Source organism: Prosopis cineraria, unplaced genomic scaffold, assembly GCF_029017545.1.
Source record: "Prosopis cineraria cultivar Desert tree isolate PC_DT_omini unplaced genomic scaffold, ASM2901754v1 PC2, whole genome shotgun sequence".
NCBI lineage: Eukaryota > Viridiplantae > Streptophyta > Magnoliopsida > Fabales > Fabaceae > Prosopis > Prosopis cineraria.
The window spans coordinates 9812192-9834635 of record NW_026555333.1 but is presented as its reverse complement, the minus strand read 5'-3'; the positions used below and the strand labels follow the sequence as shown (position 1 = coordinate 9834635).

The 22444-nt window shown below is 35.5% G+C and overlaps 2 protein-coding genes across 3 annotated transcripts; one reads left to right on the top strand and one right to left on the bottom strand.

Annotated features, from left to right (window-relative positions):
- Window positions 1-584: 584 nt before the first annotated feature.
- Window positions 585-7631, top strand: LOC129302371 (calcium-transporting ATPase 1). 2 transcript variants are annotated; one of them, XR_008591269.1, is made up of 8 exons: window positions 585-1098; window positions 2396-2450; window positions 2535-4483; window positions 4762-4920; window positions 5364-5535; window positions 5665-5963; window positions 6345-6846; window positions 7333-7631. XR_008591269.1 is itself a non-coding variant. In XM_054941197.1 (7 exons), exons 1-7 carry the CDS (start codon window positions 922-924, stop codon window positions 6582-6584), a joined length of 3051 nt encoding a protein of 1016 aa, XP_054797172.1. In that variant the 5' UTR covers window positions 585-921; the 3' UTR covers window positions 6585-6925. The 2 variants fall into 2 exon arrangements, 1 of the variants encoding a protein (XP_054797172.1); XM_054941197.1 differs by lacking the exon at window positions 7333-7631 and having other exon boundaries at window positions 6345-6925.
- Window positions 7632-9949: 2318 nt separating this feature from the next.
- Window positions 9950-11908, bottom strand: LOC129304157 (cyclin-D5-1-like). The gene is made up of 5 exons (XM_054943838.1): window positions 11455-11908; window positions 11247-11333; window positions 10858-11149; window positions 10626-10759; window positions 9950-10523 (listed from the first exon to the last, which is right to left on the bottom strand). The coding sequence occupies exons 1-5, from the start codon at window positions 11680-11682 to the stop codon at window positions 10305-10307; spliced, it is 960 nt and encodes a 319-aa protein (XP_054799813.1). The 5' UTR covers window positions 11683-11908; the 3' UTR covers window positions 9950-10304.
- Between the last annotated feature and the right edge of the window lie 10536 nt (window positions 11909-22444).

Here is a 22444-nt window from a genome sequence, read left to right as displayed (position 1 = left end):
CCTTATTGAAAATAGCAAGAATCTATCACAACTTTTATTTAAAAAGTTACAACTTTTGTTTTGTAAATAGCAAGAATTGAACAAGAAATCATAACTTATTAAATATAATTTTTATTATTTAAAAACAAGCTCAAATAATAACTTTTGTTACATAAATTATAAAAATTAAATAAAAAATTATAATTTACCAAGTATAGTTTCTATTATTAAAAAGTAAATTTTTAAAATTGTAAATTTCATTCACAATTTTTATTTAAAAAATCACTATTTTTTTAAAAATTATAAAAATTAAACAAAAAATCATAATTTATTAATAAAAATAAAATAATTTTTATTTTAATTTTTTTAAATTTTAAGAGATTAAATTATTATTTATATAATTTAAAAAAATTTTATTATTTTTTTTATAAAATTTATCATCTCTTATAACTTAAAATACCAAATATGGATTGTACTACATGCGTTTACACACATATAAAGTAAATATACTTGTTTTTCAAACCCCACCACGCCCCCTCCCAAAAAAAAAAAAAGCAAATATGCTTGCTAGATCTGCGCTAGGCCAGCAAACCTTTAGCTCAGTGTTGACTTGCAGGTCATTTTCAAGGGTAAACCGCTTCCTCTAGTTGCGAAGCCACAGTGATCCGGTTACGGTTAAGGATTTCTAAATTTGAACCTTGGAATCTTAGCATCTCAGTGTTTTGAAATCGATTGCGGCTACACTCCAACTTTTCTCTTCTAAAGCACCACTAAGTTGGGAATAAAGTAAATTTTCAACACGCATCAACTCAAGAGAAGCTGATCTTGGTCCTTAAGAGGAGATTTTCACGATTTGATTTAGCTTCTCTTCCTGAGCTTGAATGCGCGGAGTGGACTACAGTAGATTTTCCTTCAGTTGCTTTTGAGGCCGTCAAGGCATAGATGGAGACTTATCTGAATGAGAACTTTGGTGACGTGAAACCTAAGAACTCCTCGGAGGAGGCGCTTCAGCGATGGAGAAAACTCTGTTGGCTTGTGAAAAACCGTAAGAGGAGATTTCGCTTCACTGCCAATCTCACCAAACGATTTGAAGCCGAAGCTATAAGACGCTCTAATCAGGTTTCTTCTTTTATACTCTTTCCCTTTTCATTGATATGATTGGTCAGGAGCTCTGTGAGAAGCTTAGCAGGAATCACATGCCTTGTCTTATTCTCTCGAAGAAGACGAGTGGGGAAAAATAGTATCGGACTGCAGGGTTTCCTATCTTGGCTTTCATAACCCTCCTCCCTATCCCAACAAATTGTGCACAATGTCCATAAATCTAAATAGCTATTTCGCTTCATAGCTCTACTTATCTATGAAGTATTGATTCCATTTATTAAGGTTCAGTTGACAGAATTTTCTTCCTTTTTGGCTTGCTATCATGACTTCAAAATACTGCTTTATTTGATTCACAATTCAATTCAAATGGAAAGCTGGGTTGGTCTTGAGTAATGAGTGAACTGTATTATCATGGTAATATTTTAACAATTATGGGAAGAGCAGTTACTCTACTCCAGAAGTTGCTTAAAGTGAGCAGAAAAATCAGGTGTTTATGTTAATTGTGGTTTGATGTTGCACTTAATCATATTCAAGAAATTGCAGTGCCCCACTTAATCAAGAAGGTGTGTGATCTATATAGATATTTTACGCACGGTGATACTACGTGATTTGGATTCCTTGCAGTGCCTATACTTATAAATTGCTCTAGCGCAATGTAATGTGGGGGATAACTTCATCACAAGTAAAATAAAAATATAGAAGGAACATAAATGTTTTGACCTGTTAACTTCACTTGAATATCCAATGATATGTTGTTAAGTCACTTGATTTTGGAACGGAGGACCTCTTGCCAGAATATTAGTAAAATGAAGGTAATGTCAAGAATTTCCTTTTGATTGTTCTTTTCTTAAAGTCAGCCCACTTAGCATATTGTATCAGATTTGAGGTTATGCTAAGTAAGATTGAGGGAAAAGTCCTAATAACTGTTATACTTGTGGAGAATTGATCAAACAGAAAGAACAAATAGAGTATTATCTTTCATTTGAAGAGACTTTCAAGATTGGCTGGTACTGTTAAATTAACCAAATTCTCTTGAAGTCACTGTTTTAGCAAAGCATTGCAATTTCTTCGTTTTTATATTCTCGCAACCCTTACGTTTGAGATGAACACTTCCTGAAGTCTATTTCATGGATTTCAAATTTAGATTTAATGGTTATGGCAGGATTGGGAATTGTGGTTTTCTTAGTCCAGTACCGTGAGATAATAACAGCTTCCTGAAGGGCTTAAACTTGTTGGGTGATGTGGAATTAAACACAATAAATGTTGCAACAGCATCTCATTCTCTGACCTTTTTCCCAACTTCTATACACTGCAGGAGAAGTTCCGAGTTGCAGTCTTGGTTTCACAAGCTGCACTTCAGTTTATCCATGGTAAGAGGGTGAGCCTTCTTGTATTTTGATAATTGATATTAAGGTTTCTCATTTACATAATAAGAAAATATGCACCCTCTCCAGGTCTAAAATTGTCGAGTGAATACACTGTACCAGAAGAAGTTAGAGCTGCAGGTTTTGAAATTTGTGCTGATGAGTTGGGATCAATTGTTGAAGGTCGTGATGTGAAGAAGCTGAAAATTCATGGAGGGATTGAGAGTATTTCAAACAAGCTTGCTACCTCTTTAGATGAGGGGTTGTCGACATCTGAGCAATTACTTAATCAGAGAAAAGAGATTTATGGAATTAATAGATTCACTGAAAGCCCAGCCCGGGGGTTTTGGATTTTTGTATGGGAAGCCCTTCAAGACACAACCCTTATGATACTTGCTGTCTGCGCCTTAGTCTCTTTGTTGGTTGGCATAGTAGTGGAAGGATGGCCTAGGGGTGCGCATGACGGAATTGGTATTGTTGCAAGCATATTGCTTGTTGTGTTTGTCACTGCCACAAGTGATTATAGACAATCATTACAGTTTAAAGATCTAGATAGGGAGAAGAAAAAGATTACAGTACAGGTCACACGAAATGGATGCAGACAGAAGATTTCAATTTATGATTTACTTCCTGGTGATATTGTCCACCTAAATGTTGGAGATCAGGTCCCTGCTGATGGACTCTTTGTGTCAGGTTTCTCTGTGTTGATAAACGAATCAAGTTTGACAGGAGAGAGTGAACCAGTTGATGTCAATGACTGTCAACCTTTTCTTCTTTCCGGAACTAAAGTCCAGGATGGATCTTGCCGGATGCTTGTGACTACTGTTGGAATGAGAACACAGTGGGGAAAACTAATGGCCACTCTAAGTGAAGGGGGAGATGATGAAACTCCCTTGCAGGTCAAGCTCAATGGTGTAGCTACCATTATAGGGAAAATAGGCCTTTTCTTTGCTGTTGTGACGTTCAGTGTTTTGGTCCAAGGACTATTTAGCCACAAACTACAAGAAGGGTCCCACTGGAGGTGGTCTAGTGGTGACGCTAGGGAAATTTTGGAATTCTTTGCTATTGCTGTTACTATCGTTGTTGTTGCGGTTCCTGAAGGTTTACCCTTAGCTGTAACTTTAAGCCTTGCTTTTGCTATGAAAAAGATGATGAATGATAAGGCTCTTGTCCGTCATCTGGCTGCTTGTGAGACAATGGGATCTGCTACTACTATTTGCAGTGACAAGACTGGCACTCTCACCACCAACCATATGACTGTTGTGAAAGCTTGCATATGTAGGAAGATAAAGGATGTAGGTAGCTCTAAAATCTCTTCTGATTTCTTGACTGATGTTCCTGATTCTGCTCTGAGAATTCTCCTTCAATCAATATTTAATAACACTGGAGGAGATGTTGTCAGAGACAAAAATGACAAGATTGAGATTCTGGGAACACCAACTGAGAGTGCACTATTAGACTTTGGGCTTTCCCTTGGTGGAGATTTCCTTCAGGAACGACAAATGTCAAAAATTGTGAAAGTGGAACCCTTTAACTCTCTAAAGAAGCGCATGGGAGTGGTTCTAGAGCTTCCTGATGGTAGCTTCAGAGCACACTGCAAAGGTGCTTCTGAGATAATTCTTGCTGCATGTGACAAGGTTATAGACTCTAATGGCACGGTCGTTCTACTTGATGAAGAATCCATCAATGAGTTGAACAACACAATTGAAAAATTTGCCAGTGAAGCTCTGCGAACTATTTGCCTTGCTTACATGGAGATTGGTAGAGAATACTCTGTTAAAAGTGCTATTCCTACTAGTGGGTATACATGTATAGGAATTGTGGGTATCAAAGATCCAGTTCGCCCTGGTGTTCGAGAGTCCGTTGCCATTTGCAGGGCTGCTGGGGTTACTGTTAGAATGGTTACTGGAGATAATATAAATACTGCCAAGGCAATTGCTAGAGAATGTGGAATTCTAACTGATGGCATAGCAATTGAAGGTCCTGAGTTCCGGGAGAAGAATGATCAGGAATTGCATGATTTAATTCCCAAAATTCAGGTGCATACTGATGATCATGTCATTTTAAATCCACATTTTCGGTATTTTTGACCCACAGTGAGAGAAGGAGCCAGAGGAGAAGTTAAAGAAACACTTACAGATGCATGCATGCTATCCTAAACTTGAAAGGTCCACTCAGTTATTGTGAACATGTCAATATCTCATAAAATATAACCGGGGAGAGGATGATGAGATTGTTTGTCCAATTTATAATCATTTACTGGGAAGAAATTTGTGTCCATTAACTGCATGTAATATGTCCATATCTGCATTTGCAGGTAATGGCTCGATCTTCACCTATGGATAAGCATACCCTAGTGAAACACTTGAGGACAACATTTGAAGAAGTAGTTGCAGTTACTGGTGATGGTACAAATGATGCTCCTGCACTTCATGAAGCAGATATTGGACTTGCAATGGGCATTGCTGGAACTGAGGTGTGCCAATAATTCTTCTGAAATACAAGACAATAATTTTTTCCTCATGTGCGTGCGTGTAATCTTCAGCCCTACTTGTCATCAGAATTATGTAAATTGGATTTGCATGTTATGTTTCACTTCATCATGTTTATCTTGAAAATGATACTACTCAAATATATTTTGAGAATCAGTCTTCTCAGAATCCCCATGGTGTGTCACTGAATCTGAAAGTACTCGGGACATAAACAGCACCTTTTATGGTCTATATAACAAGTAGCAAATTACTTGGCTGAACTTGAGTAGATGTTAACCCTACATTTGTTTGCCCTTTCTCAATGGGACAATTTCCAAACTTCTTTTTATTGCCCACTAGTGGAAACTGGCAAGTTCTTGATTTTTGAAATGAATGTTATTCTGAATTCCTTCTGATAAATCTTATAATGTTGCATTGTGAATTCCAGGTAGCAAAAGAAAGTGCAGATGTAATAATACTAGATGATAAATTTTCCACAATTGTGACTGTGGCCAAATGGGGTCGGTCAGTCTACATAAACATACAGAAATTTGTGCAGTTCCAGCTAACTGTAAATGTTGTTGCTTTGATTGTCAACTTCTCTTCTGCCTGTTTGACCGGTAAGCAAGCATGAAGTCCTTTTCTTATCTTTTCCCTATACAAAGTCAAGTTCTTTTGCAATGGTCTCTTATTTCCTCCATTTTTAAATCCCATTTTAATTTTTTCTCATGCTATACGTGAACTCCTAGGAAATGCTCCCTTCACTGCTGTCCAACTTCTATGGGTCAACATGATCATGGACACTTTAGGAGCACTTGCGCTGGCAACTGAACCTCCTAATGATGACCTGATGAAAAGGCCACCTGTTGGTAGGAAGGGAAACTTTATCACTAATGTGATGTGGAGGAATATCTTGGGGCAGTCTATATATCAGTTTGCTATAATCTGGTTCCTCCAGACCAAAGGAAAAGTAGCTTTCCATCTTGAAGGCCCAGATACTGATCTGACATTGAACACGCTTATTTTCAACTCGTTTGTATTTTGTCAGGTAAAATTCAACCTTCATGACATTGGCATCAATAGTGTCTAATTTTTATTGCACCAATATGGTTGTGACTCAAATGTGCTTGCATAGAATATACATCCATGTTGTTGGAAAATATTTTGGAAAATATTTTCTTTGAAGATGCCCATAGCTGTTGTTTGTCTTTCCATTTTCCTTGTTGAATGCATTATGAGGCGAGTTGATTTCCCATTTTTTACTCCTTGACCACTTGGTAGAAGTCTGTTTTGGTCTTAGTCATTTTCTTTGAAGATGCCAATATATGACAAGACATTCTAACACTGCCCCTACTTGGCCTCTGGCAGCATAACTATATACTTGCTCTCTGATTCTGATATTTCTTTGTCATGCAAATTCTTTCTGTAGGTTTTTAATGAGATCAGTTCGAGGGACATGGAGAAGATAAATGTCTTTGAGGGTATACTGAAGAATTATGTATTTGCGGCTGTCATCACTTGCACTGTCCTCTTTCAAATTATAGTTGTTGAGTTCTTGGGCACCTTCGCAAACACGTCTCCCCTTAGCTGGAAGCAGTGGCTTGGTAGTGTTTTCTTTGGATTTCTGGGAATGCCAATTGCCGCAGCTTTAAAGATGATCCCTGTGTGATCTGTCTGAAGTGAAGCTAGATAAAATAGGAACTTTCCTTTTTGTTGTGATGCTCTTTACATGTAAATCAAGATTCTTGTTTTGCCTCTTACCACGACACCATCCAAGAATGTCATTGTGTGAAGTTCAGTACGCCAGCAAATTAAGGGCCAAATTTTCTGTGTTTCCAGTGCTGAGAGACATCACATATCCATTTGCCTGACTGCCATCCAATTTCAATCTGATTTAAACTGTATCAACCAAAAAACTTCCATCTTGTGAGGTTAGTTTTGATAGAGATGGGTTGCATTTTTGTTAATTTCAAATATTGTTTATTATTATTAATGTTATTCCCTTCTACATTCTTTTGCCCCTTATTATGCACTAGATGAGAACTATATAGACTGTCATGTGTCTGCATACCTTATTGGATAGTGGTGTTGGGGGTCCTATCTTAGGTTTTCACTTCCTTGTATCAAATAAAGTTGAGTGCTAGAATTACTGACGAGTCATTTATATAGCTGGGGTTAGTTGCGGAGGTCCAACATTTTGAGTCGTGGATAGTTTTGCATCAAGAGTTTATTACAGTTTCTAACTTACAACGCCCATGTAGCATGCCTTAAGCTCAAGCAAGGCCTCCTTTTCTGTTGTCTGGATTTATAACTAGGCAACATGGATCCAGTGGGTTAGGAGCGAAGTGTAACAGGTAAAATGCTTTGAAGTTAAATCATTATTGTGTCTCACTGTGATTAGAAATTACGTCTGGCAGGTTGGCTGGCTCCCCACAAGTGATGGATCCAAATTAATATTGTCGACTCTGTTACGAGAAGAAATGACCAGAGATAATAATTATGGGCAAAGACCACGATGTCTGTGTCTTTTTCAGCAAGCTTGGTCGCAGGGAAAGGTAAATTCGGAGATAATTGTGGGCACTGTAGGACAGCCTCATCATTGTCCTTTATAGAACTTAAAACCCATTGTACCGGAATCGTGTGCTCAATCTTTTTGAAGAATATGCACATTTGGACGGTTGACTAAGTTTATGATAAGTTAAATGGGTTTAAGTCTGTGTTTGTCTCTGAACTATATCCCCAAGAAGCACCCAGTTTTTTATACTCTTTTATGGTCATTCCACCCCTTAAACTTTACAAACTGGATCACCCAGTGTCCTGCCATTAAAGTCAGTTAAGTTTGACCGTTACATCATTTTGGTTGACTAAAAATTGACACTTGGCAGCCCATGTGAGCACCAGATATTCCACCTCTTGCCAACTCCTCTCTCTCTTCCATCTTCGTAACATCACCCCAAAATCTTCAATCTTCAACTTCTCCTTCAGCATCCACATTGCAAATCCCTCCATCCTTTCATGACCAAAACCAGAACAAAAAGTTTGTAGTGTTCATCTGGAGGATTTGCGATCTGGCACGCCCTCACTTACCACCTTAGCTCTCCCTCGCATCAAACAAAATTGTTCCAAAAATAAAAAAGAAAAAGAAAACCAGTAAAAGATCGAGTTTGGAAATTGAAGCATCGAACATCAAAAGAATCATATTTCATTTCAAACGAACATAGTTAGGGGGGAAAGAGAGAATCAAACCCAACAGTCAGGGGGAAAAAAGAAAGAATTGAACCCATAAATCCAAAAAAGCAATCAGTCAACTTTAACTCACAAAAAGCAAGAAATTGAGCCAAAACAAAAAAACTTGAATCAAATCAAAGCCTTATCAAAATCCAAAAGCCCCAAAAAAATCAAAGCTTACCCCAGATCCTATGCTAAGTCGAAATGGAAAACGATGAAGGGGAATTTGTTGGAGCTGAGGACTTGGTATTGTCATCATTGCCATCGATGGGTAGAGCCGGGGAGGATCTAGGACAAAAGAATCGAACCCAGGAATCAAACCCAATAAATTAAAGCCCTTAAAATAAGATACCAGTGGATGAAGAATGCTTGGAAGCTTGAACGTCGAGCTTAGGTAAGACCCACCTTCCTCCGTCCATTGCCGATGACGAAGCCACTATCATTGCCACTCTTTCTTTCTTAGCTTCATTCCTCAAACATGACAAACAAATGTAAAGGACAAAGATGGAAGCATATTGGGAAGATTCTAGATCTAAAGATCGAAGATGGAAGTTGATGAAGCTGATGTCGGTCACGATGATTGATCAGATTCTAGATAAGATTCCATGACAGACCTATTCGAGGAAGAAGAGACAGAAGATAAATTAAATATCATTTGATTTAAATTTGATTTTATTTCATTGTTATTTAATATTAGAATATTATTTAGATTGAAGTTTAAGAAATTTTATTTAGATATTTAGTTATCTAAATCTTATTTAGATTCAGATTTTTATTTGGTTTTTATTATCTAATTATCTAGATTTTATTTGTATTTGGCTTTATAAATATGATTAGAAACCTAAAAGCTAGCATATCATTATCAATAAACTAGTTCTTAAATTCTTGAAAGATTCTTTTAAGTGTGGTTATTGAGAAAAATATAAAATTAGATACTTATTTTATATTATTTTAATAGATTTATTCCTCCTATTTTCTCTTGTTTTTTTTGAGTTCTTATCAATGATAGAGGACTCCACACTGTTTCTCCCCTCATCTCCCTCTCCCACTATTCTTCTCCTTCTCCGATTCAACATCATCTAGATCCAGACGAGATTTGTATTGAGGATGCCTCGAGTGGATTTGATGGGAATTGAGACAGAAACGAGAGAGAGAAACATAGAAGGGTGAGAGAGGAGCTGACGATGAAGGGGGGAAATGAGTTGGCAAGTGTACACATGGACTAAGGTGGAATATTTGGGTACACATGGGCTGTCAAGTGTAAAAAAACAGGGCGCCCTGTGTTAATTCTATACATGAGGAGAAAACCAACGGAAACGCTAAATATTTCTTCAGATTGCCCATAGAGTGGGCGTAGCGCGCAAAAATCCATTGCATTAAAGCATAACAAATGTCCAAATCACTTGTAACTCGGCAAAAATGGCTTGAGGTTTCAAATTCAATGACCTGAACACAGCGAAGCAAATGAAGCATGGAGGCAAAAAGGGTAGGGTCGGCCTTAAAGGCACGAGCAGTGGCCAGACATTGAAGCAAATATAATTACTTTCAGCTTCACACAACTTTGTGATGCCCAATATGCAACACAACCATGCATCCAATCACACCAATTCACCAGCACACTTCTCATACCCCCTTTTCAGGGACACTAACAGTAGTAGCAACAGAGCATCCCAAGCACCGTAGGGCTGCTAAAGTCATTACAAAGCCCACTTTCAAGTGGGGAACCCAAGGTTAAAAAGACCAAGCAGAAGAAATAAGAGAAAAGGGATTGAATAAAAATGGCAAAAAAGTAAGGTAAAAAAAAAAAAACAAAACAAAGTATCATATCGCTATCGCCTATTTGGCCATGTTCATCATGTAGCTTTCCATGCCATATCTGGCAATTGTCCTTCCTGGTCCATTGAGCACTCCAATATTTGCCCAGAGCCAGGATTTTTATTCACGTTTCCTCCTCCTCCTCTCTTTGCTTCTTCCTCAGGGACACTCTCAATCAACCCCATACATTTTTTTTTTGTCAACTAGTAATCAAACACCTTTCCTTTCATCGTTTTACCTTGGAGGAGAATATATGTATCTTTATAAAAGAAAAAAATTAAATGAACGCATAATCTCTGGAACTTGTTAAGCAAATTCAAAATCTGATCTTCCCTTGTGGAATCCTTTAACTTCCGTCGTGTGTGCCTCGACTTTCTTCGTGATCAGTGAACGTGAGTCTTCTTCTCTTGGACGTAACAGCAGAACTAACTACAGAAGCCTCTAGCTTGTTGATTGCCATCGATCCCACAGGCGAAGGAGGACTCGAGGATTGCATCATCTTGTCTCTTTCAGTTTTCTCCATGTGTAATCTCTGGATTAGATCATAACTCGCATATATGTTTTCCTGTGCAGACTGAACTGTTACATTCTGTCCCTCGACTAATTAAACAGTTCTAATCATCTTAAATTTCAATGCGGACGATGAGAAAATAAATGCATAACTCACAATTTCGTGAATCCAATATTGAGAAACCGAACTCATCTTCAATTCTACGGCTTTTCTCGTCAAATGCGGATCAATAGCCACCAGAGTAGCCGCCGCTGCTATCACGGAGGGCCTATGATCCATCAAATTGACCTCTGCAAATTAAATCATATATTAAATTAATACATTACTGGTCACGTAAAACCATCTTTGATTGAGAAGTTCATCATCTAATGCGATGCTCGTAACTTGCCTGTCATTAATGTGAAGATGAGCTGCATAATGTTGGACCAAATGTGAGCCGGAGGGGATTGGTTGCTGAACTTTGGGATGAAATAAGGTAAAAATGCAAAAGGAGTGGTGAAGTTCATGTTCCAGTCCAGTGTGCAAAGCACCAAAAGCTCCATTCTCTGAATCACTTTGCTTTCGAAGTTATAATCTTGTGAAGGAAATTCTGATAGCGCCGGAACGTCGCACTCCTCCATCTTGGCAGCCAGAGAAAGGCATGCAACTGATAGTAACCTAAATGCCCAACACCTCTCACTCTGCATAATAACATATATGGTTTATATTTTTATCATGTTAATCAAGAATTATGAATAACACAGGGAATGTTGGCGCTCGTAAAAGAGTTGAACTCACATCGATGAACCGTCTAGAAAGGAATCGGTCGAAGTATGTGACAGATAAGTAAGCCGTCTGAAAGCGAAAGCCGAAAGTGGCTCTTGTCTGGAGTACTCAAATTCACCAAAGAGAAAGGCCAAAAAAAGGTCAAATTATGCAATTGAAGTGTGATTAAGGAATGAACGAATCTCAACCAAAACAAGAGAGAACGGGTTGGTGGACTAACTTTGAGAATCCAATTGATGGCATACAAGCGAGCAGTTTTGATCCAATCACTCAACACCGAAGACTCGTCCCTTCCGAACCCAAGGCCGATCTCTTTCTCAGTTAAAACGTCCACATACTCATCCTCTGAAGCATTAGAATCCTCAAACTGAACGTATAAATCTTCATCCACTACCACCGCCTCTGCTCGGTTTTCTTGGCAGAGAAGGCCGGACAGTGAATGATCCATATTTATTACTATGTTAGAGACGAAGATAACATGTGTAGAGTGTATCAGCTAGGTAGCGCGAAGAAGAGGAAGATTGAAGGACGAAGGTGCGACGCAGAGGAGAAACCTGAGAGAGGATGTGTTTGGCAGTTAAGAACGGAAGAGAGTGAGAGAATCAGAGAGAAATGGGTAATGAGAATCATTGGCAGCGACTGAGGCGATATTTCAGTCGTTTGGTTTAAGTGGGGGCGAGGGCCCAGTGCGTGTGTTATCGTGAGCGAACTGCGAAGTAATGAGTGAGTTCTTTGGGTTGGGTAAGTATCGAGGCTGATCAGGTTTTGACCATCGAAAGCCTTCGTTTCTGGGAACAGGTTAACACGCAGGCGAGGCCTGTCGCCCCGCGCTCGATCCCTCGAAGCGCGTGAAGAACACCGCCAGTTTCTAATGGCCCCCGGTTCGGGTCGCGGCTTTTGCTCACCTGTCCAGAGAACCGTACGTGGTTCCGGTCCCACATCAACACCTAGATCACCCTGACCTGACTCCTAGCCTATGTGGGTCGGGTTCCAGACAGGCGTGATGGAGGTACCATAAAGAGTCCTTGTGCCCTCTCCAGTCCGTCCAATCAAGTATTCATATCATTAACATTATTTTTATGGATTATCATTACAGTATAATAACAATATTTATTGAGTAAGTGGAATTTAGGTTCTCTGTAATTTTATTTATCGGTTGAAGTGTGCGCTAATGCGGAAAACAAAATAAGATTCGCCTAAATCTCACGTGACTAGATGATTTAGGTCTTCTTCCGACCTCCCTCCCTCTTTTTTTAAATTTTATTTTATAATTAAATAATTAAATGACTATTAATTTTTAATAAATTTCTTTGATTAAAATTCTAAGAGAAGATTAACTCAATGGTCTTAAAAAATATAATTTTTATAAATTATGAATGAGGTTTTTGAATATTTTAAAATATGACCCATTCATAAAATTAATTAGATGTGTTTTTCTTTTTTTTATCCTTGAAATACCTTTATTATTAAAATAAAATATATTTAATTTAACTATTATTTAACTGATTAAATTTTTTATTTTTATCATCAAAAATCATATTGCGTATGATCTCTCTCTAATTTATTATCTTTAAATATTTTTTTATCATATTTTTTAATCTAATTTTCCTAGATCATCATATTTATCTTCTATACGATGTTTTTTTTTATCATAATTTTTGATCTGATTTTTCTGAATTACTATCTTCATTGCAAAACTTGTGTCTCCCTCTTTGTTTTTCCCAAATATTATAAAGAGAACATTAAATATTGAAAAGGAAACTCCATTATTGATTTGCAATATTACGTCATTAATATAAAACAGTATATGAATAATAGACAAATTGGTAAGTTTTTTTTAATATGACTTATATATTAGTGATATATGATAATATTAATATACTTTCATAGATCAACATAATTGGACAATCAAACATAAACTTGTTTATAATTGATATATAATTGTATATTAATGAGGTATTATCGCATATCAATAACACAAAAAATACAATCATTTGTCTAAAACAGATCAAAGATAGTCCACAACAAATTTTAGACTATTAGCTTATCATAAAGAATCAAATACTTAAACTAATAAAATAAAAAATTATGAATTTGTAACTCCATTTTTTCTTCGGCATGCTTCATTTCATCAAGTACCATTGATATATCTCACCTCACATTTGTCTCCTGCCGTTGTGACTGTGACTTACTCACATTGCTCTGATATCTCACGTTCATCTCTCTCGCGTTGAGTTTCGTTTTCTCTTTTAAATTTGTCTCTCCCGTTCTAAAGATTTCTTGCATTTTAAATCTCATAGTATTTGAAAAAAAGAGCATATATTTAAAAAGATAATTTTGTAAATTCATTATGATCTAAATATTCAAAATGTCATTTTTAAAATTTAAGAAAGGATGGACTATCTTATAACATGGAGTGTCTGTGCAAAAGCTCCAAATTTTAAAAGTAATTAAATTTGCTTATAAATTAAATAAGTTTCCTAACTTACCCATACATTAAATGCATCTTTGAAAAATTGTCTACTTTCTCGTTCACAGTTGAACAGGAATAAATGGAAAAAAGTTATAATAAATAATTATTATGTTGTTTTAGTTAAAGAACCACGTAATCACGACTTGTGAGGAAAAGGTTGGTCTCTCTTAAAATAATGCTTTATGCTTTGAAGTAGCCTGGAGCCATGGACCAAATCGAACCCACGACCTGATAATATCAATAAAGACATGATTGTGTGATCGGCGGCACCGCGGGAGAATACCATTCACGAATCTAGCATCGAGTTAACATAATAACAATGAGACTCACAAGGCAGAATTAAAGTTATTCGTTATTCAACCTTTTTTTTTTATTACTTACTTTCAAACAGAAACACGAAATTTATGTTTTGTGTTTAAAAGACTTTTCGGCTCACTTTTTTTAAGTGTGCCGTTTATAAATTTAGTGTTTATTGGTAGATTAGGGTTATGTATGCAACTGGAGATTTTTGTAATTCTAACAAATTACTATTACTACTCTTACAAAAAAAAAAAGTAAATTAATGAATACGAATGAATCGCATCTGTCAACTCAATGATTAATTTTTGGTTGTCGGTGTCTTTTATAGGGTATTTTAATGTCTGGGCACAGCATAATACACAGTATAGTAGTATTATTAGTAATTTCCTTTTGAAGAATATATATAGCATCGAAAAGATGATAACAATAATTTAATGATATCCATAGACGCTCTTATAGCTAATCATGAAAGATCTGATCTCCATTATACAAAATTGAATTTGAACGCTGCATTACGTGTAAATTCGGTTTAGACCCCTTTTATTGAGTAACTGATATCTCCGTATACATGCAAAAAAAATTATATTTGTTTATTTAAAAATGCTAAATAGTATTATATATATATATATATATATGAATAATATTTTGCATATCTGAGTAAATTTTGCCACTTTCAAGTATTCAAGATCCAAATTATTTACCCACCCATCATTTGATGATGGGTCAACTCGAAATATACTCTCAATGTTAGCATGAACTGTCAATTTTTAATCTATATATTTCATTGCCCGAAGCTAAAGCCAGCTGTTCTCGTTGTAGCTAAAATAATTGGCTAAAAGTTCCTTTTTTTCATGAAATATTTTTTGAAGAATGCCCAACATTACAAAATGCAGCATATTTGCTCTCACTATTGGTTGAATGGTAAGAGAAAAGATGCTCTATTTTATCTTTAAAATATTTACTCTAGGGCATCTTTGCTTTTATTATCAAATCGTCAATGTTCACCATTAAAAAATATTAATTGAAACTCTAATATTGATTATTAAAAAATTTAATAAAAAAGGCAAAAGTATTGTTTTACTTGCTTTAAGGATAAAATTATTTTAATCAATAGTTTAAGATAATGAATATTTTTATAAAAATATTTTAAAAATAAAAATGCACCAATGCCCAAAATAATTTACAGTTTCAGGTCAATGTGTATTGAAAAATCCGAAAGGGCAGATGTCCTCTATTTTCAAAAATAAAAACGAAGACCGTAAATCCAGCAAGTCAGAAAAAAAAAAAAAAGAAAGAAAGAAAGAAAGAAAAATTGAGAACTGTCAATTGGCACGTCTGCATAAATCTAGACTTTATCCTTAATAATAACAATAATAATGGGAGAATGATAGTCATATCTAAAAAAAATTAATCACAATTAGATCCCGATAATTTTTTTGAAGTTATAAATGTTAATTTAAATAATTGTAAATTTAAAAGTTTTAATTTTAAATTTTAAATATCAAAGTTAGTTTACAATTTAAATTTTTATTTATAATTTTTTAAATTTATATTTATAATTTATTTATAAATTTTTTTTAGTAAATTTAACTACCATTCATTCATTATTTTAAACTTTATTGTCATTTCCTTAATAATAAATTAAACCGAGAAAAGGACAAAGACAAAGACTTTCGGGACTTCCGCTGGTCCCTTTTTTTTTTTTTTTTTCCGGGGATAGAGTTCCACTAGTTATTCAGCAGTTTTTATTCTTATAGAAAAATCATTAATAATTTAAATTTTAACGAGAAATTAGAGAGAACTACACGAAAGAATAAGAGAGTAATGTATTTTTAATATACAATGATTTATTCATTTAAGAAAAATTAAATATTTTTATTTTATACCTAAGAGAGAAGTAAAGAATTATTTTAGATAATACAAAATGAAATAATAATTTAAATTAAGTCATAGTACATGTGTCGTGGACCTTGCGGTACAATAGTGGGGATCGCGGCTGGGCTTTGAGGTTTGAAGTTTAACTGCCCTGCAAATGCACTGAATTAAATTTTAGCTTTGCGAGTAATTTTGGTTTAATTAGCTGTATTAATTAATACAGGGTTTAAAGAGATGTGAGAATTATAACTTATTATAAGCATGCATGTTTACCCAACATGCGCAGCAAGTAATTATTAAATATAATAATATCGTGACTGTACTGAGAACCTGAGTCGTTGAGTCCCACTTTTTTGTTTTTTTTTTTTTCCGGGGTTGATACTGAGATTTTGTCTTCCCACAGAATTGATTGAATGGAAGAAGGTTTGAATGCTGATCACTTCCAACATTATTTTCAAAACCAGCTACTATTCTGCAGTCAATTTAATTAATTAATTTCGGTCCTCTGGTATAGTAACGGGTCGAGCATATAATGCGATTCCGAATCTTGATTAAATTTGATTATAGGAATAATATTTATATATATACCAACATTCAGAAATACAAGAACATACTTACCAGCATTTACGAGTTTACACCCTCTACGGTGAGGGTGTAAATATATCTATTACTTTACATCTTTTATTTTTGATAATCTTTACCTTTTAGATTAAATAAAGAAAAAAATTAATTATTTAATTTTTAAAATTTTGATTCAGTTATAATTCAATTCCTAAACTCTAACTTGTTGTAATTCGATTCTTATAGTTTTAATTTGATTATAACATAATTTCTCAGCGTTGACTCCTACAACTCAATTGGTATAAACCATTTAAATATTGATCTCTATAATTCTAAAAAATAAAATTATAAAGATTAAAACTATTTTAAAATTTTAATTTAAAATAATAAAATTATATTTTATAATATTTATAAATATTTAGTAATTAAAATACTAGTCCTAAATATTGGCATAATTTTAATTTTACAATTTTATTTTTTAAAATAAAGGGAATATCTGAATGAGTAAAACTATAAAAGCTAAATCACAAAAGTCAAAGTTTAAAATTGAGTTATAATTAAGTTATAACTAGTCAAAGTTTATAAATTAAGTTATAACTGAGTTAAAATTTTAAAGACTAAATGATTAATCTTTCCTTAAATAAAAAAAATACTTGAGCTCAAAATCTTATTAGATATATAATATTTTGATGATCAAGATAATAAATGAAGAGCATATTTATATAAAAAATTTTATAAAATGATAATTAATCCATTTATGTTATTATAATCATAGTCCTAAAATAATAATTATTTTTAATTGTTACATTATTATTTTTAAAAATATTAATTTTTAAATTAAATTACCTTGTGCCCTTAGCTCCACCACTACATATATCCAAGTGTATGTTTGAAGTCTATAATATATATGAACCGATTTGTTGTGTTGTGTACTGTGATCTGTACTGGTATAATAAATTAAGCAGTGTTTGGGGCACAAAATTTGTTTTCAGTACACTCCAGAAGCTCAAACACTGACACATGTGTGATCGAGGAGGAGAAAGAAACAAATTAAGAAGGACGACTCGAGATTCCAAGTCACTGAAATATGATCTGAGGTCAGCCCCGAATCCGGCTTGCGACACAACTGGATATTTCCTCTCTGCAAACATCGATCTTCCTGATTACTAAACAACTATCATATTCTTCACAGATCTCTGAAATTAATTTCACAGAAAAGAGATCCATTTATTAATCCCTCCACCGGCACCCCAAAATAACAATAAAATAATTACTCCATGTATTTTACTTAATTTCCATGTTTTGTGCGTGTCAATAATTTCATCACGTCCTATGGCCTTTACCCTCGTGAAGGTGTAGTGTACTGTACGTACTAGTTCCATGTGTTGTTGCTTTCAGCTGATGGCAGGGTTAGGGTATGGAACTATAGATGGTGGTGAAAAGAGACACTGATACATATCCCCCTGTGTGTGTGTGTGTGTGTGTGTGTGTTTTATATATTGGGCATCGACCCTAATGAATAATGATGAGTGCAGAGAGAAGTGGGAGAAATGTGATAGATGGGTTTTGTCGTGACCAATGAAGGTTCCACAAGTCGTCAACAAAGACTTAATTAATTAGGTAACACTGTCGACCCTCCTGTCCTGGAGCCTCCGTACGACGACGTTCTGCATGTAACGTTGCTATCCTTGGTTCTCAATTTCCCAGTTTTATGTTGGAAGGATATTTCCACATGCATTTTGTTCCCTTCCCCGGAAGCATTGCAAAAGGAAACGTCCAAATTCAAATTAAACTCTCCCTCCCTCCCTCTCTCCACTTCCATTTTCTTTTCCTACGTGCGGGCCACCTATATGTATATATAAACCTACTATCTGCCTTACAAGTTATGAGAGCAAAGGCATCGTTGAAGTACTTGTGAATTATCGTTGATAATAACAGTTCACACATGCAGCAGAGGTTATTTGTATTAATTTAAGCGGGTGATGATAATACTCTTAAATATTTTTGAAACGTTGTTTGCATAACCGCCCCCCCTTTTTTCTTTCTTTGTTTTCCCTTCCCCTCCTCGGTTTTATGTTAGAATCTATCCCTTTCTTCTTCTTTTTTGTTTTTTGTTTAGGCCAGATAATCGATCCATTTGTTGATGGTCTGGCCAGGGTTAGTTTTATAAAAGCATTTGCCTGCGCTTGGACCCCGACTTCGCCTATAATCCATGCTCGAGGGTGCATGGTGAGAGTTCAAATATGTTACTTGATTATAAATATTTTTGCAAGCACGTTTTGAGTCACGTGATGTATATATCGTGACTGTAATTAACTTTTTAGATGTATCTCACATATTTATGGAAAGGGAAAGGGAAATATACCTAGCCCAACGCTAATCAAATATAAATTTACTGGAATTTCCCTTCAATAGGATCACTCTTTTTTATTTATAAAAAATGTGGGTGTCGATATACTTAACCGAGATTCCAATTAAATGTAATTTAGGATTTGGTTATTAAAGAATTAATTAATCGATTGAAGATAATAATTAATTCATGGTAGTCGCTCAAGTCTCGAGATAAGCAATCAATTCGGTTTAGTTTTTTCCCCTCTTTTTTTTTTTATTGATTTTCTCTTTTTTCCCCCACCATATATAGTAGATAATCTATATATACAAAACCTCAAGTTCTTCACAAATCTCTCTCGCAAGACGACCCCTCAAAGGCAGTAACATTGACTAATGTTGAGCTAATTATTTAAGCTGGGATAGAATGAGGACAAGCAGTTCGATGGAATGATGAAAAAACTGAGCAGAAAAATAACTTGAATGAGTAGAGAAATAAGACAGCTATGTATTACCATATTTTGTTACATTATATGTATTCGTCCTGATGTTCTCTTATTAATTCTTGATAAACACTGAACTCTGTTTTTGTACGATATGGAAACATCTTATTAATGGGTGTCAAAGAATGACTGGTGAATATTTGAATGGGTGGGTATGAGTTTCAATCTTGTGACAATTTTTATTACAATTTTTTTGAAGCTTAAAATGAAAAGAGTGAGAGAAAACTAATCTACGTTTAAAAACAAGAGACACACACACAGACAATAATAAGTATGAGTGCGACTTGGAAATAGGATCAATGCGTAAATTGGCAACAAGTCGTCCTTATGAAAAAAAAAAGTCGATGGGTTAGGTATCCATATGGGGCTGCATATATTAAGGACACTTCATCTATTCTGAACTTTTCCCTTCTACCATGTATCTTGTCAATATAAATTACCCACTCACTTTTCCCCTTTCCATGCATTTATTTTCCTGAACAGGGTGGAATTTTATATCATTATGCATGCGTAAGTGCAAGAGCGTGGGATTTTATATTAGCTTTATAGAGAGACAGTTGTAAAATTGTTTTTTTATTTTATCGTCGAGTATTAAAAAATCTGAAAGTATCACTATCGGCTCAAATTAATCTGAACTATGGTAAAATTGTTAATGTGGTACACAGTTTCCAGTGTACTAATTAAAGCGACTGTATACTATACACAGCGCAAATTAAATAATGACGCACAAAAATATCGTCTCTTTTTTAGAAGCTCAAGAAAGGATGGAGAGAGAGAGAAAGAGAGAGTAAATAAAGCACATAGAATCTATCCTTTTCTCAATGGCTTCGGTGGGGATTGAATTTCAAAAGCATCTGCAAGGAGTGCTTGGATTCCAAGCATGCATGCTCAGCTATAGTAACTAGCTAGGGAGGGAGGGGGGGAGGTCATTTGAAAGTTCAAACAGATTAACAACTTTTGGAATGACTATATCATCATCAGCAAAAGCTGCACTGTGTAAGTGATCGCTCCCATTCTCTTATCATTAATCAATTCAATTATGAAAGCAGACAAATCATAGAAAAGGATGGGGTAGCTAGTTTGATCACTTCAATTCACTTTCTGAATAATGTTCATTAGAATTGTATATATTCCTGTGAAATCCAGAAGCATGGATCATTTATATATATATATATATATATATCAGTGGAAATGCTTGAGCCAACAAACAAGCCAAGGAAAGCAAGAAATTAAAGCAGTATAAGAGGTTGGTGAATATATATATATATATATAGTTAGCTTAGCTAGGCAGCTAGAGAAAGATAGATATAGCAGATAGCAGATAAGCAGAGCATGATTGTAGTAAGTAGGTGCCTTGTATAAATAATCTGACACACACAAAGGCGAAGCTGTTATACCCCACAAACACTAACTCCCACGGCATCTCTCATTCAACAAAAGTGCGTGCTGAGAGATCTTACATTGTATTTCACAAGGCTCAGAGTGTGTGTTGGGAGTTTTGAAATTCCCAACGCTTTGACTGTTCCTCTCTCTCTCCCCTCCCCCCAAAACTTGGCACTCCCAAAAGCCCACCGGGCAGTGTGCTCACATGCCTGTTTTAGATCCAGTGAGTCTCCACCATCATTCTCCATGCCTTGCGTGTTCAAGGCCACCTTTATGCTATTATAACACATTTTGCCTTTTTAAACGTCCAATTCCAACAGATGGCCCTTGGCATTTTTGGACTTGTTTCCGTGTCCTGAAACACCATGAAACAACCACTTTGTGACAATAGCATCATTTCCAAACACTTGGGGCTTAATGAGCACAGATAATAGAACTAGAAACTTCCCCTCTTCCATACCAATACCATATCATCAGTTTGTGCATTGTTATAGACAATAATTCACGAAAGTACCAAACCATATCACCTGCTAGCTGTTAATTACCTTCTTTGTCAAGAATTTGCCCACCTTTTTCCCCAGTGTCTCTGTTTATTTATTCTAGCTAGCAGCACCATCAGACCCACCTTCTCAGACCTCTCTTACCTCCACGAGTTTATGAGGATGGAAATTAAATGAGATTCACCTACCTGCTAATTATATGTTCAGTGCAGGCGGGCACAAACGCTAGCAATCAATTTCGTTCTGAGAGGTTATGTGGATTCTTCTAGAAGCCCACATGTGTAGATTGCCTTAATCGTTGTCCAGCTCATATGTTATGGGACATGTGAAGCCCACTTTCTCTGGTTCCGAGTAGCCGACAAAGCCCACTAACACAGTCTACGAAATAACAAGAATGCGAAGACGGTACTTAATGTTGTTCCATCATGAACAGTCCAGAATATCAGCTTGCTCATCGACTTCGCCGGGTGATGCTATAGATGAGGATTGATGGATTCAATAGTGTTGCCTATTTTTAGCAGTATTGCGAGCAAGATACTGATGCGATGAACTGGAAAGACAAATTTTGAAATTGGCTGTGCACCTTCAACGGCATAATCATCAAATAAAGCGTGAGACAAAGTCGTGTTGGTGTTGTGTAGAAGTGTGCATGTCATTGAAATCATTCAGTTGTTTCCCGCAATAATCGGATAGTGGTCGAACATTTCAGTTTAGTTGTGTCCTAACTCCTTAATTAGCATCTATATTAGATCTTCCCCCTTTTTTTGGCACTAAATCAAATCGTCCCGCTTTCTTGCTTTTAGTGATTTTTCGATCGGGTCGGCAATTTTGGTCCCGTCCTAGCTAGCTAGCTCCATTGACCAGTCCATTTCGATAGAATGAGTCAATTATTAGAATATGAATTAAAATCAATACCATCGATAGATCGCGGGTTCGATTTAACGATATAAATTTAATTTGATTTTGGATATCATAAAAAGAAAATTTTTAGACAATATAGTTTATGATAAGAATGGTAGGTGGAGGGAGATATATAGAAGATTAGCTGATTTATCCATTAAAAGAAGCTAAGCCATGCATGCAAGTTATCAAAACCCGAATTAATTTCTTGGCGCCATAGAATAAACCTCGCCGAGTCAACGGTGCGTAATTGGCCACGTAAGCGTATCAGAATCCTTTGCAGCCTCCCGCTCACACGTGGGTGCCGCTGAATCTTCGTTTCATGAAAACCTCTTATTTTATTATATTCTATTCTGTAACTTCTTTTTCCTTTCCGATCGACGCACA